The sequence below is a fragment of the Elephantulus edwardii genome, unplaced genomic scaffold, assembly GCF_000299155.1.
Source record: "Elephantulus edwardii isolate Elephantulus edwardi_28Jun2011 unplaced genomic scaffold, EleEdw1.0 scaffold00095, whole genome shotgun sequence".
NCBI lineage: Eukaryota > Metazoa > Chordata > Mammalia > Macroscelidea > Macroscelididae > Elephantulus > Elephantulus edwardii.
Genome location: NW_006399845.1, coordinates 9389668 through 9405231, shown reverse-complemented (window position 1 = coordinate 9405231; position 15564 = coordinate 9389668). Strand labels below are relative to the sequence as shown.

The 15564-nt window shown below is 40.6% G+C and overlaps 1 protein-coding gene across 1 annotated transcript; it reads right to left on the bottom strand.

Moving 5' to 3' along the window:
* Positions 1–14182: 14182 nt before the first annotated feature.
* On the bottom strand, positions 14183–15307 carry TAF7 (TAF7 RNA polymerase II, TATA box binding protein (TBP)-associated factor, 55kDa). The gene is made up of 2 exons (XM_006891137.1): positions 14974–15307; positions 14183–14898 (listed from the first exon to the last, which is right to left on the bottom strand). The coding sequence occupies exons 1-2, from the start codon at positions 15305–15307 to the stop codon at positions 14183–14185; spliced, it is 1050 nt and encodes a 349-aa protein (XP_006891199.1).
* Positions 15308–15564: the final 257 nt, after the last annotated feature.

Here is a 15564-nt window from a genome sequence, read left to right as displayed (position 1 = left end):
AGTGACAGAGAGAATACAGAGCTGGAGCTAAGAAAAGCAATACCCTTCACAGAGTGCTCTTTAGAAGCAAGGCTGGCAAAGTTTTGTCTTACATACTTAGGACATACTTTGTTAGGAAAGGCTATTCCTTGCAAAGGGACATTATGATTTAAAAGTGAGTTTTTGTTTTGCTTTTCAAGGAGAGGAGCAAATGGGGGGGGAGGGGGGAGGGGTTTGTGCTGGGAGAAAGGTGCAACAATGAATGAATGGAATCCCAAAGTCTGTGTAGATGTTCACTGAAATGAAAAATAAACAACCTAAATTAAAAAAAAAAAAGTGAGAGGCTCAGCAAAGGAGAGGAAGATCCTCAACAAGATAGACTGATTCAGTGTCTGTGGCAAAGGGCTCATATGTGTCAGAGTTGTTAAGGTGCTGAATAGAACAGTGTTCACACCCATTGTTTATAGGGTCACTTTGAGTTGTACTCAGTTTGATAGCACTTAACAACAACATACCCGTCTCTCATTTGCATGTATGTCAAGGTTCGATTATTTGGCAGCAGGCAGCAGGGCCATGTTTCTCTGGAAACAAGAATGGTTTTGCATAACTGGGGCCTTAGCCTGTTAACAGTTGACCAAATTGGTTTTGTGAATGCTTATTTTTCTTTGTCTAAGACCCTACAAAACATTACGTCAGTTTGACCTGTCAGGAGCTAGAGACTGAATAGTTAAGATCAGTAATGTGACTGACTTCCAATAAAAACCTTAAAAACCATGGCTCAGATAAACTTTCCTATTAAACAGTTCTTTCCTTCATCTGTTCCCATGTGGTGTTCATTATCTATCCACTCTTTTCCTATTCTCCTCCCAACGCCCCCCCCATGTCAGTCCTGCTTTATAATGGTGGTGTTTAAAAGGAACCTATGATTGGGCATTATAAGTATGACAACAGTCCAAAATAAGAGGTACATTGCAAACTGGACTGGAGAAGGGAGGAAATTGTTCAATAATTAGTGAATATTTTAAAAAAAAGAAGAAAGTGAACTGGGGTGGGAAGGATGGGAGGAAAATGTGCAATAATGAATGGATGAAAATCCAACTTTTCCATAATCTTTTCATAAAATCACAAAATAAAAAATGTATTATTAAAAAGAATAAAATAAATAAAAGTACATCTAAATAAATGAACTTTCTCCTTGCTGGTAACAATTTGTATGACTATCATACACTGTTGTTAGGCTCTATTGGATCAACTATGATTAATTGTGACTCTAATGGGAACTCTCCTTTCGTGCAATTAAACTGCCTCTGGAAACCCACTGGAGGGTCAGCTATAGATCAGTTCCACCTCAATGGTACACAAACAACAACTATGAAGAACAGATCGAAACCTTGCCCTAGCCTTCCCCATCCTCACAATCTCCAACGTGTTTGAGCCCAATGTTACTGTCAATCTATTCCACTGAGCATTTTCTCTTTCACTCACCCTCTGCCTTTCCCAGCATGTTGTTTGGGAAATTATGTGCATTATTTGGTGACTAGAGAAGTGAAAAGTAGGAGCATTAGTCTGGTTTCTCCTGCACTTAACCCATGCACTTTTTCCCTTTGCTCATCTTAATTTGCATCATTTTGCAGATTATATTACGGTTTAGTGGTAAGGAGCTGTGTTGCAATCCCAAAGGCACAATGTTTGAATTCATCAGCAGAAGAATGATGAGCAATCTCTTCCCATGCAATATACTACTTCTGAAAACCTGCCAGAGGGTCAGCTATGAGTTGGTTCCAACTCATCCATACATAACAAAAATACACCTATCAACAAAAGCTTTCTTAAATACTGTAAGTCCTAGTGAGTTGTTGAGTCTAAGGTTGCCTGTAGACTTCTAACACAGAAGCAATAAATTATATTCTTATATGCTACTTACATGCAGTTTGAGCTTAAATTATGATTCAGTTGTGTCAAAACATCTGACCCAAACATACCAAAGAAAAGAGGGGTGGAAGGAATTAAAGGGAGTGGATTAAGATAGGAAACAAGGGCATCTGCTGAGACTAAACTCCTCAGCCACTCCAGACATGTTACTTCAAGGTCATAAGTTGCTAACTCCTAAGGCTTACTGACTTTATTGTTATGTGCAGTAGAGTCACTTGTGACTCATAGAGACCCTATGTACAAGATCCCTAAGGCCTGCTCTGTCCTGTGCCAACCTCACTGTCTCTGACACACCTGCTCCCATTCAAGGCAGTGTAGTATTCCATTGTGTGAATATATCACAGCTTCTCTATCCAATCGTTTGTTGATGGGTGAGTTCTTTCTTAATTTTAATTTTAATGCTGAGGAAGAGACAAGAATCACTGCCCATTATACTTTGCAATTAATTTATTTTCTTATCAGAATTTGTAGCATTCTTGAATTGATATTTTTTTATTTAAGTCAGTCTTTCACTGAAAAACAAGGAACTCATGCAATATTATTCAAAATGGGTGACCCTGGTGGACATTATGCTGAGTGAAATATCTCTGTCACAAAAGGATAGGTGCTGCATGGTAGAACGGGACTGACATCAGGGTTGGGGTGAGACTGAGAAAAATTGGACAAATTATGTATACTGCATTGAAAGAGATGAGGGAGAGAACTACTTGAAAGCGAAATATGATTGGGTATTATGGTTATGACAAGAGTCCAGAATGAAGGTTGTATAGTGGAGTATACTCAGGGTGGGTGAGTGTGGGGATTCTATACTAATGATATAATTTTTCTTTTACTTTTCAAAGAGAAGTGCAAAGTAGGGGGAGGGTGGGCAGGGAGAAAATGCAACAATGAACGTATGGAAATAAAAAATCTCTGTAAACGGTCATGAAAATTAATTTCAAAAAAAGAAATGCCAAGCTTTAAAAAAAAAGGAAAAGTGAGTCTTTTCTGGTAACAGGTTTTACTTAATGAGAAATGGATTGCAAAAGTCTTCAGGTGATATTTTCTTTTTCAAAATGATGCAACAGATAATTGCTGCCTACTGTGGAGCCTTTTCAAAATGAATGTAAAGTCATCAAACAAATTTTTACAATAACAAAGCTTGTAAACTAAGTCAAAGTGTCCTCTATAATACCATTTATATACTTTGCTTTGTAAATTACTTTGATTTCTCAAATTTTAAATTAGTCAACCACATTTAAAGGGGGCATAATCCAGTGAGTGCTGTGTTGCTGACCCAAAGGCTGAGCCTCTCTGCTGACTCAAATCCACAGCTTTTCTGCAGGACGAAGATTTGTAATCTCCTCCATTGTCACTGACAGCCTCACAAAGCCGACTGGATAATCAATCATGGGTAGATGGCAATGAGACAGTGAACTGCTTTATAAATTTGTCAGCCATTCTCAATTACATTTTAAAAAATATTTATCTTAGGCCAGCTCTGGTGACCTCCTGGCAAGAAACTGCACTGCAATCCCAGAGGTAAGCAGTTTGAATCCACCAGATGCTCTGCTGGAGTTGGAGGAACAATCTCCTCCTGTACCAGTCAGATCTGATTTGATGGTACACACACAAAAAATAATAATAATTAAAAAAATTTTTTTAAATATTTCTTTTATATTGGTTTGATTAAAAAGTTCTTACACATTGTGTTTCACATTGTTTCATATCATCATCCTCATTCACCATGTTTTATAAAATAATCACCATTGGACTATCCCCACCATTACTTGTCTTTTCAGGTTCCCACCTGATCTTTCCCATTTCCTTTAACCCCTTCTCTCCACCCACCAAATTGTGCAACCCTGTGATTATTGCCCTACTCATCCTTACCCCTCTGCTCACTCCTTCCACCTGTCAATCCCCATACATGTTTTACAAATTATCCTATTTTTACAATAGTGGTCTTATGCAGTATTTGTCCTTATGAGACCAAGTTAGTTCACTCAACATAATGATCAACCCCATACACAAAAATCAACTCAAGAATGACTAAAAAAATCAACCTGGGAGTAAAGCCCCAAACCATAAAGTTCTCAGTTTGTTTGGTTTTTTTACTAGTTATCTCTCAATTATTTTTTTAATTCAACAAATTTATAACCACTGTAATATTTTGGAGTCTAGCAAATGGTAATAATAATATGATCTTGTTATTCATTTACTATATTATAATCTTGTACATGCATCAACTGAGCCAATAACTCCATGAGACAGGCAATTTTAGAGATGATAAAATTGAGACAAATAGATTATTTGCTCACCATCACACTCCAGCCACTACATCATGACCTTAAAATTATAATCTCTTTACCATTCTTAATTTACAGTAACTAGTAAATCAGAATGCAATAGTATCAGTCTAAAAACTAAGGCTACAGTCTTTGTAATTACTTGCTATGCATCAGAGAGCTAGACAATGACTAAGGATGACAGAGAAAAAGTAATGCCTTTAATTTGTGATGCTAGAGAAGAGTCTTAAGCATGACACGGACCACCAAAAAAAGAAATAAATGTCTCAGAGAGGGTGAAACCAAGTTTCTCCTTAGAGGCTAGGATTTTGAAGGTCATCTCACATACTTTGGACACAAAGAAGTTGGGAAACTGTTGCCACTTGTTAGGCAAGAGATAGCAAGGCTTAACAAGGGTGAAACTCATTGCTGTGAAGTTGAGTCCAACTCATTGTAAGCTTCCATCAATTTTCCTGCCATTTTTGTCCCTCTGATGCACAGATTCAAAACTGTAAGAGACTTATTGCTTCAGATTAGTACCACGACTCACTACAGAGTATGGAACAAGAGCTCCCATGGTATTTTCAATTGGTGTATAACTGCATCTGAAAGTTGGACCATTAGTAAAGGAAGACCAAAGAATCCATGCCTTTCAGTTGTGGTGTTGGTGAGATGTATGAATATAAAAGGGACTGACATTTATCTGTTAAGAACAAATAAATCTGTGTTAAGAGAAAATGCGAGAATGGTTACCCATGGTGGACAGTGTTTGGTGGAGCTCCCCGATTAAAACAAGCTCAGAAGAGGAGTGGCATCCACTTCCATAATGGCTTGCCTCTGGAAACCCTATGAACCTGGAGAGAGGATGAAAAGTCACACAGGTGTCCAGGACTTTCATTCATAGGATCGCTATGAGTCACCTACGACTTGACAGCACTTAACAACAACAACAACACAGCCACAGCAGAGAGAGAGAGCGCAGTTGGCCTAGCGGACACAAAGTCATGCTCCCAAGCCAAAAGTCGGTGACTCTACTCCGCAGCCCTCAGGCCTGCTTTTAACTGTTCTTGGTGAAACATTCTTCTAAGTCGTGTAACTCTGGTATGTCCACTTGCTATACAGAGGTAACTCGTGGTGGCTGTGAAGCCGAACACTGTGACACTGATGAGTCAAATGTGAGAATGGTTACCCATGGTGGACAGTGTTTGGTGGAGCTCCCCAATTAAAACAAGCTTGGAAGCAGGAGTGGCATCCACTTCCATAAGGGCTTGCCTCTGGAAACCCTATGAACTTGGAGAAAGGATGAAAGTCACACAAGTGTCCAGGACTTTCGTTCATAGGGTCACTATGAGTCACCTACAACTTGACAGAACTTAACAACAACAACAAGAGAAAATGCAATCAGGATGCTTCTTAGAGACAAGGACGGTCACACTTTGTCTTACATTTGTCAGAAAAGACAAGTCCTTGGAAAAAGACATCATGGTGGGGAAGGTAGAGGGTCATCAAAAGAGAAGATGACCCTCAACAGGATGGTTGACACAGTGACTGTAACAATGCTTGCACAGGCACAGGATAGGGCAAGGGTTCCAATCTGTGGTTTACAGGATCAGTATGAATCATAGTTTATTCAACATCATTGTGTATTTTTCTGTGTGTGTAGACAGTCATATAATAAGGACAGAGTGAGTAAAGAGCTATTTAGAATGTAGTATCACAAGTAGTGAGGTATAAGAAGTTAAAAGTTATACATCAGATTTCTAAGTAGCTGAGTGGGTGGTAACGGCATTTCCTCCCCCCGCCCCCACCCACCTACAGTCAGTAGAAACAGGAAAGAAGAGAAAAAACAGATTATCAAGGAAGAACTAATACATTTTACCCGGGTCATCTAGAGCTTTCTGAGAAATAGTTATGAGCATTTGAAGTGTTGTCATTGTGTGCTGTCAAGTCGACTAGGACTCAAAACAATTCCATTAACAATGAATCTGAACCCTTCCCTATCCTGTGTCATCCTTGCCACATCTGATACATTTGAACCAATTGTTACGGTCACCATAAAATTCATCTTGTTGAGATCTTTCTTACGCTGACCCTCCCTCCACCTTTCTAAACATGATGTCCTGAGGATTACAGAGTTATTAATACGTTTGAACTGTGATGTTGGAGAAGAGTAATGTCTACCCCATGGACTTCCAAAAGAATGGATAGAGTACAACATAAGAAAAACAATCAGTGTAATTCATCACATTAACAAAGCAAAGAACAAGAACCACATGATCCTATCAATTGATGCAGAAAAGGCCTTTGACAAAATCCAACACCCTTTCCTGATTAAAGCACTTAACAAAATAGGAACGGAGGGGAGTTTCCTCAACACAGTAAAAGGTACGCAAACCCAAGAGCCAACATTGTTCTCAATAGAGAGAGATTAAAGGCATTCCCTTTGTGAACAGGAAGTAGGCAAGAATGCCACTATCATCTCTCCTATTTAATATTGTATTGGAAGTCTTAGCGATGGAAATAAGACAAGAGAAGGAAATAAGATGTATCCAAATTGGCAAAGGAGAGGTAAAATTATCTCTCTAATGCAGATATGATAGTATACTTAGAAAACCCGAAAGACTCAGCAAGAAAACTACTAGACATAATTGACCAATTAAGCAAAATGGCAGGATACAAGATCAACATACAAAAATCAGTTTAATTTCTCTACAGTGACAAAGAGAATACAGAACTGGAGCTAAGGAAAAGAATGCCCATCACAATAGCTAATCACAAGATTAAATACTTGGGAGTAAAGCTAACTAGAAACACAAAAGACCTATTCAAGAAAATTACAAACATTACTAAAAGAAACAAAAAGAGACCCGGAGAAATGGAAGAATATACCTTGTTCTTAAATAGGAAGGTTCAATATTGTGAAAATGACAATATTACCAAAGGCAATTTACATGTTCAATGCAATCCCAACACAAATGCCAATTCCATTCTTCAATGAGATGGAAAAGGCAATCTCCAATTTCATTTGGAATGGTAAAAGGCCCAGAATAAACAAAACATTCCTTAAAAAGAGAAACAAGGTAGGCATCTCACTCCTGATTTTAAATCATACTACATTGCTGTGGTGGTCAAGACAGCAGGGTACTGGTACAATGGCAGAAACATAGATCAATGGAATAGAATTGAGAATCCAGGAATCAGCCCATCTACCTATGGACAACTGATTTTTGACAAGGAGGTGAAATCAGTTAAATGGGGAAACAACAGCCTTTTTAACAAATGGTGTTGGCAAAATTGGAAAACTCTCTGCAGAAAATTCAGGCAAGACTCACACCTCACACCATACACAAAAACCAACTTAAAGTGGACCAAGGGCCTGGGACTAAAACCAAGGACTATAAAACTTCATTAGAGAAAGTTTGAAAGAACTCTAGAAGCCTTAATCCACAACATGAACAGTCTTCCAAGCATTCTGAAAAATCTACAACCAGGAGAGGATAAAACAGATGAATGGGACCTTCTAAGGAATCAAATCCCTATGCACATCCAACAATTTTTCCAGCAGGGTAAAAAGGGAAGCCACAGATTGGGGAAAAAATATGTGGTAATGATATGCCTTATAAGGGACTTATATCTAGAATTTATGGAATACTCAAGCACCACAACAAGATAAAGGTAAACAACCCAATTGCAAAATGGGCACAGGATATGAACAAACACGTCACCAAAGAAGACATTCAGATGACAAACAAACAGATGAAGAAATATGCAAAATCTCTAGCTCTAAGAGAAATGCAAATCAAAACAACTATGAGATACCATTTCACCCCAGTAACAATAGCAAAATTCAACAGAACAGCAAACAACAAATGCTGGTGAGGGTGTGGAGAAACTGGGACCCTTATTCACTGCTGGTGGGAGTGTAAAATGGGGCAAGCACTATGGAAGGCAGCATGGCGCTTTCTCAAAAAGTTAGAAATAGAAACACCATTTGACCTAGCAATTCCACTACTGGGAATATTGTTGTTTTTGTTTGATACCACCGAGTCGTAGACGACTCATAGCGACCCTATGAACGAACGGCCTGAGCACTGTTCGTACATAAAGTTTCCCGAGGCAAGCCATTTTGGAAGTGGATGCCGCTCCTGCTTCCAGGCTTGATTTAGTCGGGAGGCTCCAGCCAACACTGTCCACCATGGGTGCCCATTACCACGATTGGCACATCACTGTCACAGGCTTCAGCATCACAGCAACCACGAGTTACCTCTATACAGCAATGCACAGACCAGTGCTATACCACCTAGAAGAATGTTTGAGAGGAAAACAATTTGAACCTGGTCAAGGGCCACAGATGAATATCACCCACCTTCGGCTTGGTAGCACAGCTTCCTTTCCACTAGGCCACCGTAGCTCTTTCTTTGTCGTCGTCTGGGAATATACCCTAAAGAAACCAGAATTGCCACTCAAGCAGATATATGCACACCCATATTTATTGCTGCTTTGTTCACAATAGAAAAGAGTTGGAATTAACTCAAATGTCCATCAACAAATGAATGTATAGAGAAGCTGTGGAATATTCACAGAATTGAATACTATGCAGCACTGAAAAATAAGGAACTCGTGAACTATTATACAAAATGGGTGACCCTGGAGGACATTATGCTAAGTGAAGTATCTCAGTCACAAGAGGTCAAATGCTGCATGGTGCCACTGTTATAAAACAGGACTGACATCAGGGTTGGGGAGAAACTAGGAAGAAAGGGGATAAATAATGTGCACTGCATTGAAACAGATGAGGGAGAGAACTGTTTGGAGGGGATATATATTATTAGGTATTATCTGAATGACAGGAATCCAGAATAAGAGCTGCATAGTAAAGTGGACTGGGGGGATTGTATAACAATGAAATACTTTTTTTTCCAAATGAAAAGCAAACTGGGGGGAGGGGTGGACAGGGAGGAAAATGTGCAAGAATGAATTAATGGAAATCTTCTCTATAGACTTTGATTAAAATCTCAAGAAAAAAGAAAATTGAGCTAAAAGGCAATAAAAATGCATTAATAATTGGAAAAAATGTGTGTATATATATATATAAAAACAGGTATGTCATGGAAAAGGCACAGACAGAGGGCCCCTTGGAGGCAAGGATGGCAGGGTTTAATTTCTCGTACTTTGACCATTTTGCTAGCAGAGGCTATTCTTAGAGAAGGACATCATGCTTGGAAAAGTGGAGGGACAGTGAAGAAAAGGGAGACCCTCAACCAGATGGACTGACACAGTGACTGCAGCAATGGGGTCAAGTGACAGGATTCAGTCCTATTGTTTATAGGGTCACTATGAGTCAGACTTGACTCAACAGCCCTTAACAGCAGCAGCAACATGCCCAAAGAATGTGAGATGACACTTCACCATCTTTGCCTCCAAGGAGCAAACTGGTTTCACTCTTTCCAAGTCAGACAGGTTTGTACTCTCAACAGTCCACGGGATATTCAGTCCTCCAACACCACAAGTCAAAGGAACTGATCTTCTCCTGTCATTTTTCTTGGGTACATATGCAGTGTTGTTTTTAGGTGCTGTTGAGTATGACTCACAGCAATTCTATAAACAACCAATCAGAACCCTGTCCTACCCTGTGTCATCCTCACAATCTCTGACACATTCAAGCTCATTGCTGCAGTCACTGTGCCATTCTACCTGGTTGAGGATCTCCTTCACTGTCTACTTTCCCAAGCATGATGTCCCTCTCCAAGGAATAACCTCTCCTGTTGTTGTTGTTGTTGTTATGTGCCGTCGAGTCGCTTGCGACTCATAGCGACCCTATGTACAACAGCCCTAAACTCCGCTCTGTCCTGTGCTAATCGCACTGTCTCTGACACTCCCATCCCAATTATCCCAGTCACTGAATCAATCCACCTCATAGAGGGCCTTCCTCTCCTGCGCCGTCCCTCCACCCTCCCAAGCATGATGTCCCTCTCTAAGGAACAGTCTCTCCTCACAACATGTCCAAAGTATGTTAGACAGAGCCTCAGAATCCTTGCCTCCAGAATCCTAGCAACTGTAAATAACACAAAAGGATATTGTCCAGCTTTCTCCTGCAGAGGCGCTGGTGGATTCGAACCACCACGGAGTGCTGCTTTTGGGTTAGCAGTACAAATATTAAAAAAAATAATAAAAATAAATCACAGTGTACTCAATACTAGAGAGCTCTGGTGGGCCCCCCGTGACAAGAAGCTGTACTTCATTCCTGAAGGAATGTGGTTTGAGGTCACCAGCTGCTCTGCAGGAGAAGCATGGGCTATCTCCTACCATGCAATTAACTGCCTCTGAAAACCCACTGGAGAACAGCTATGAGTCGGTTCCCACTCTATGGCAAACAACAACTCATTACTAATTGCATATAATAAATCTAAAACAAGAACACCTTAGAAATAAGGGGTTTAGACTATCAGCATAGTTTATAATGCATGTATTTCTGCTGACTGGCAGGGAGCCCCTAGGCCTGCGCTCACAGTAGGGTAAAGTGCTGCTTAGCGAGAAGGTGGCCTTCATGGGTCTGGGACTAAATCCAGATCAATGATCTGTCTGCAAGCGGGCACCCCGGAAAGGCACAGAGGGCTGGTCATGCTCAGCTTCCCATGCAACCTGTTTGGGCATCAAGAGAACACCCAAAACGAAAGAGATCCTGAATTTCCTAAAGCATGTCGGACCAGGCGGGGTTCGAGCCCAACTTCACACTTTCTGAGAGGTGCAACGTTCATGGTGCTCAGGTGCACCATACTCCCTCTTCACTTTTCTCTGGGAGGCCCTGACCACGCCCAGGGAAGATGTCTCTGCACTCATGACAGACCCCAAGTTGATCACATGGTCTCCAGTGTGCCACAATATTGCCTGAAACTTCGAGAAGTTCCTGGTGGGTCCTGACGGTGCCCCTGTGCGCAGATACAGCTGCCGTTTCCCAACCACCCACACAGTGGGTGACATTTTGGCCCCGCTGTCCAAGGGCCCAGCAGCGCCTAAGGCGCTGCCCCATCCCAGGCTGCCTGGTAGTCACTATGCTCCCTTCTGTGGGAGTTTCATTAATGAGGATGTTTGCTCAGAACTTAAAATATGGAGAAATGACTGATGCCCAAGAAAGCCCATCAAATGGGTACTGGTTCTGCCCATCCCAGCCTCCTCTTCCAGACCAGGACAAATCTCAATAATAAAAGTGCCAAGTAGAAGGGGGGGGAAATCCAATCAAATATGGTGGGAGCTTTCCAGATGTTGTGATAAAATTAGCTCCTTCAGATTACTTTATTTGGCTCTCTGAAAAACACCTTGAAATTTTCCCATTAAACCCTAACAAGGTAAACTCTGGGGGCATAAAGTGTGGAGTCGCACTCCTCTGGTGGCCTGGATCCACTAGCTGACCTGCAAGAGAAAGCTGGGTAATCGTGTGTGATTTACAGCCTCCGAAAAGCCACTGGAGGGTCAGTTGTGGGTAAATTCCACCCAACAGCCATGAGTTTTAAGCTCTGAGAGAGGAGCTCTAGTGTCATAGAATGCACTGAGTTGTACTGCTAATTTAAAGGCTGTCTGGCAATGGCAGTCTGAATCCACTAATGGCTACAGAGATTCCTTGGGACTATGCATTAGCAGTGACTTCAAGTCCTGAAGAGTTATTTTGCCCAAGTTTTCTACCTTAGGGGAAGTTGTCACCTTTGTCCCGATGGATTGCAATTTCTTTGGTGAGAAGTTAACTCATGTCTTGATCTTTTCATCTGGCCCCAAGGTGTAGCCTGACCTATGCTATGTGTGCACTTTGCAGAGATTAATTAATATATTTTTGCAAGTGACGGGACTATGGCCTACTATGGCAAAGTGTTTGTGGCCTACCAAGAAGGGACTGAACAGTTCATGGCCCTGGACAGGGTAGGGGTTGGACATGCTTTGAACTTTATGAATTTGCTTACACATGCAGCCAGTCCTCCAAAATGGACTGACAGAAGTACAAGTAGCCTCCTAAAAGAGTACAACACTAAAGACAGTGAAAGGACCAAAAAGGCCTGTGGCAGACAAAGTAATGAGGCCTGGAGGAAGTCCTGTGTCAGTCAGTGGTGACAGAAAGGGTCTGGTGAGTAACTTAGTGGTAAGGAATTGCACTGCTAACACAAAGGGACAAAGTTCAAATCCACTAGGTGCTCTGCAGGAGAAAGAAGGGCAATCTCCTCCGGGGAGATTTATGTCTGTGAAAACTTGCTGGTGGGTCAGCTATGGGTAAGTTCCAACTTGATTATACTCTCAACAACAGCAGTCTCACTGCCGAGGGCTTATCCTGAAGGGAGCCAAGAGGTGTTACATATGCCAGGAAAGGGCCTACTTGCATGGACAGCAGAGTTGAGCAAGCTGTCCTGACCAGAAGAGAGAGCTGAGCCTGATCACACACTTCCTGACCCAAGCTGTTCTTAATAAATTCTCTTAATTGTAACTTTGACCTGTGAGTTCTGTGGCCACTGTAACAAATTACTGGACCCAGCAATGAAGTGAAGGGCAGTGGTGTCCGAATTGGTTTGTGGTGTTTTGTGTTGTTTTTTTAAAAAAATTGATTTCTGACCTCCCCCTGTCATAGTTGTGAGGTTTGGTCATTGTACCTTCTGAAGTTCTACAAGGGTTCACCTTATAAAGGTAGCAAAATATCTACATTACTAAAACTCCTGTATTTGTTGCTTTTCACCCTAACATGGTTAAGAAAACTGACCTCTTATTATTTGCAAACTTCAAGAAATAGTCCAAAGCCTATAGGAAACCTTGGTTAAACTTCCATATTCTATACAGAAATCTTAGAATTATTAATATAAGCTGGTAAACATGAAGTCTCAAAGCAGCAGTCTAAGTATAGCTTTAAAAGTATAAATAATTGGGGAGAAGGGTGCAACAATGAATGAATTGAATTCCAAAATCTCTGTAGATGGTCACTGAAATGAAAAATAAACAACCTAAATTTAAAAAAAAAAGTATAAATAATTGTTCTAGTAAACCAATGTCATAAATCACATGCAATTCTGCATTTTATAAATTTCTATCAGGTTTTCAAAAATCAGATAGGAAACATGATTCTCTGTAAACATGGAAATTTTAAAATATCTAGATATACTACTGATTTCAACAGCAATTTTGATAAACTGACATGTTAACCGCATCATTTCTCACTGTAAACTATAGCAATTAAATGTCTAAAAAGTCTTAATCCAAAGCAGAGGATTTGTTGATCTGTACATAATAGCTATTGTTTTATTTGAAGTATTTTGAGCAAATGAGTTTTAGTGTTTTGAAATAAAGGGAGGTACATTAGACCTTCATTCACAAAATTTAAGGTAGTTTACAAAGTCCTATACCTAGTGTTTCCGTACCTCCAAATGCCATTTAATACCAAGATCACAATCCTCATTATTTTCCCCTTATAATGCTTTTCCTTAAAACCAGTATCACCACTTCTTTAGCTGTAACATTAAAATGTTCAGTCATTAGATCCATCAAGTAAATACACCTCACTACCGATGAAAAAGTGAGACACATAACATTTTGCAGTAAAAATCAAATTGTTTTTATTTTCTAGAAACATTATAAAACTATCTATCTCTGTGTAAAAAAGAACTACTCTGACTGAATACTTGGGAAATAACTATTGCATAGGGGAAGGGAAATCACAAACTATCTTCACTGTCTCTAGGTTGGGCTCTTTGTGAGTTCAGATGGCACAAAAAAGAATAACAGTTCTGGGAAAACAGAGCCATAACAGCAAAGCCCTGCAGTGAAACTGTGTTTACAGTTGAATTGTTCATTTTACTAATCCTACAACTTTCCTATATTTTCCTGCCTACAGGATAAACAGTTCTGTTTTCTACAAGATAAAGTCAAGAGCTTTAAAACGAGATAATACATTCACAAAAGGCACTGGAAGGAACAGAATCAACAAGGCCATAAGATCTAGATAGTAGCTGCTTCTTTTAATGGCCTTTCTCTCCTTACTTCTCTAGGAGTGATTCCAGCTCTTCTTGCAGGGAGCTGAGCTGCTCTTTTTCTCGGTCTTCTTTTTGCTTGAGTTCATCCAGCACAGCCTGAAATCTGTTCTTCAGAGCCAGGTTCTCCACTTTCATGATGAGATCTTCCTGTCGTTTTGCCCGATCCTGGGTCTCTTGAAGCTTGCCTTTCACATTATCAATTTGTTTCTGAATTCCCATAACAAGTTGATTGGTTCCTTCATTTTCTTGGTGCTGTTCATCGGATTCATTTAGCTTGTCTTGCAGCTGTCTCTCCAGATCTTCCTCGGTGTCAATGATGTTTATATCCTCTTCATCCTGGTGCTGGGTCTCATCCTCATCTTCACTGCTGCTGCTGAGGTCATTGAATATCTCTCGAAGTTCATCATGTTCCAGTGATTCATGGCCCTGCCTGTGGCCAGACATTCCTGGAGAAGATATATCAAGGCCCTGATTTTCTGCCTCTTTGGTTTCATCTTCAGCAATTATTTCCCAACGAGTACTAACAGCTTCTGCATCAGTACTCAGCAGACGTTTCACTTCCTTCTCCACATCTGGAGATTCAATATACTTCTTCTTTGCAGTCTTCCGGAACCTTCTCTTTCGGACATTTTTCAGAGGCAGAGTAATTCCATGGTTCCAAACAAACTTTTTCTCTTTGTCCTTATCCTTTTTCTTGCTTGCCTTGGGATCTGCCACAGGAGCAGGAGCAGCAGGAGCAGGAGCAGCAGGAGCAGCAGGAGCAGCAGCAGCAGCAGCAGTAGTAGTAGCAACAGCAGCAGGTTCTTCCACAGGAGGATAGAGATCACCATCAACTGTGGATACAAGCATCTGACAGATATCAGCCGTTTTGTAAAAGGTTTTTTTATCGATGGTTTTCAAGCTTTCCATAACACAAGGCAAATCTACTAATTTTGAGGCCAATGGAACCCGATCCACTCTGACAATTCCATGGCGGCCATCAGGGTGTAATTCAATTGTCAGTCTGTCTTTCAGGTTGACATGGCCAGATTGTACTGCCCGTCTCACAGTAGCAGCATATTCCGGAGGCAGACGTAAAATAAACTGGCTCTCCAGTTCATGAGGAGCATCATCCTTGCTCTTACTCATCTTTACTTTTCTGTGACTCACTTTTCCTCTAAAAAGGATTTGTTTCACTCTAAAGTTCCAAAAGGCAGAAAAGTAGTTTGTTGTGACTTGAAGTCTTTAATTACAGAGTTCCAGAAGGAACAGCAGCAACTAAGCGGCTATTTTGTCTTTATTCAGTTTCGATTAAATCAACTAGAGGCACTGTCAAGTTCTAACCTCTAGGTGCCGCTGCCGGACAATGCAAAGCGAGCTACCAAGCCGGATTGCAAATGGCCGTT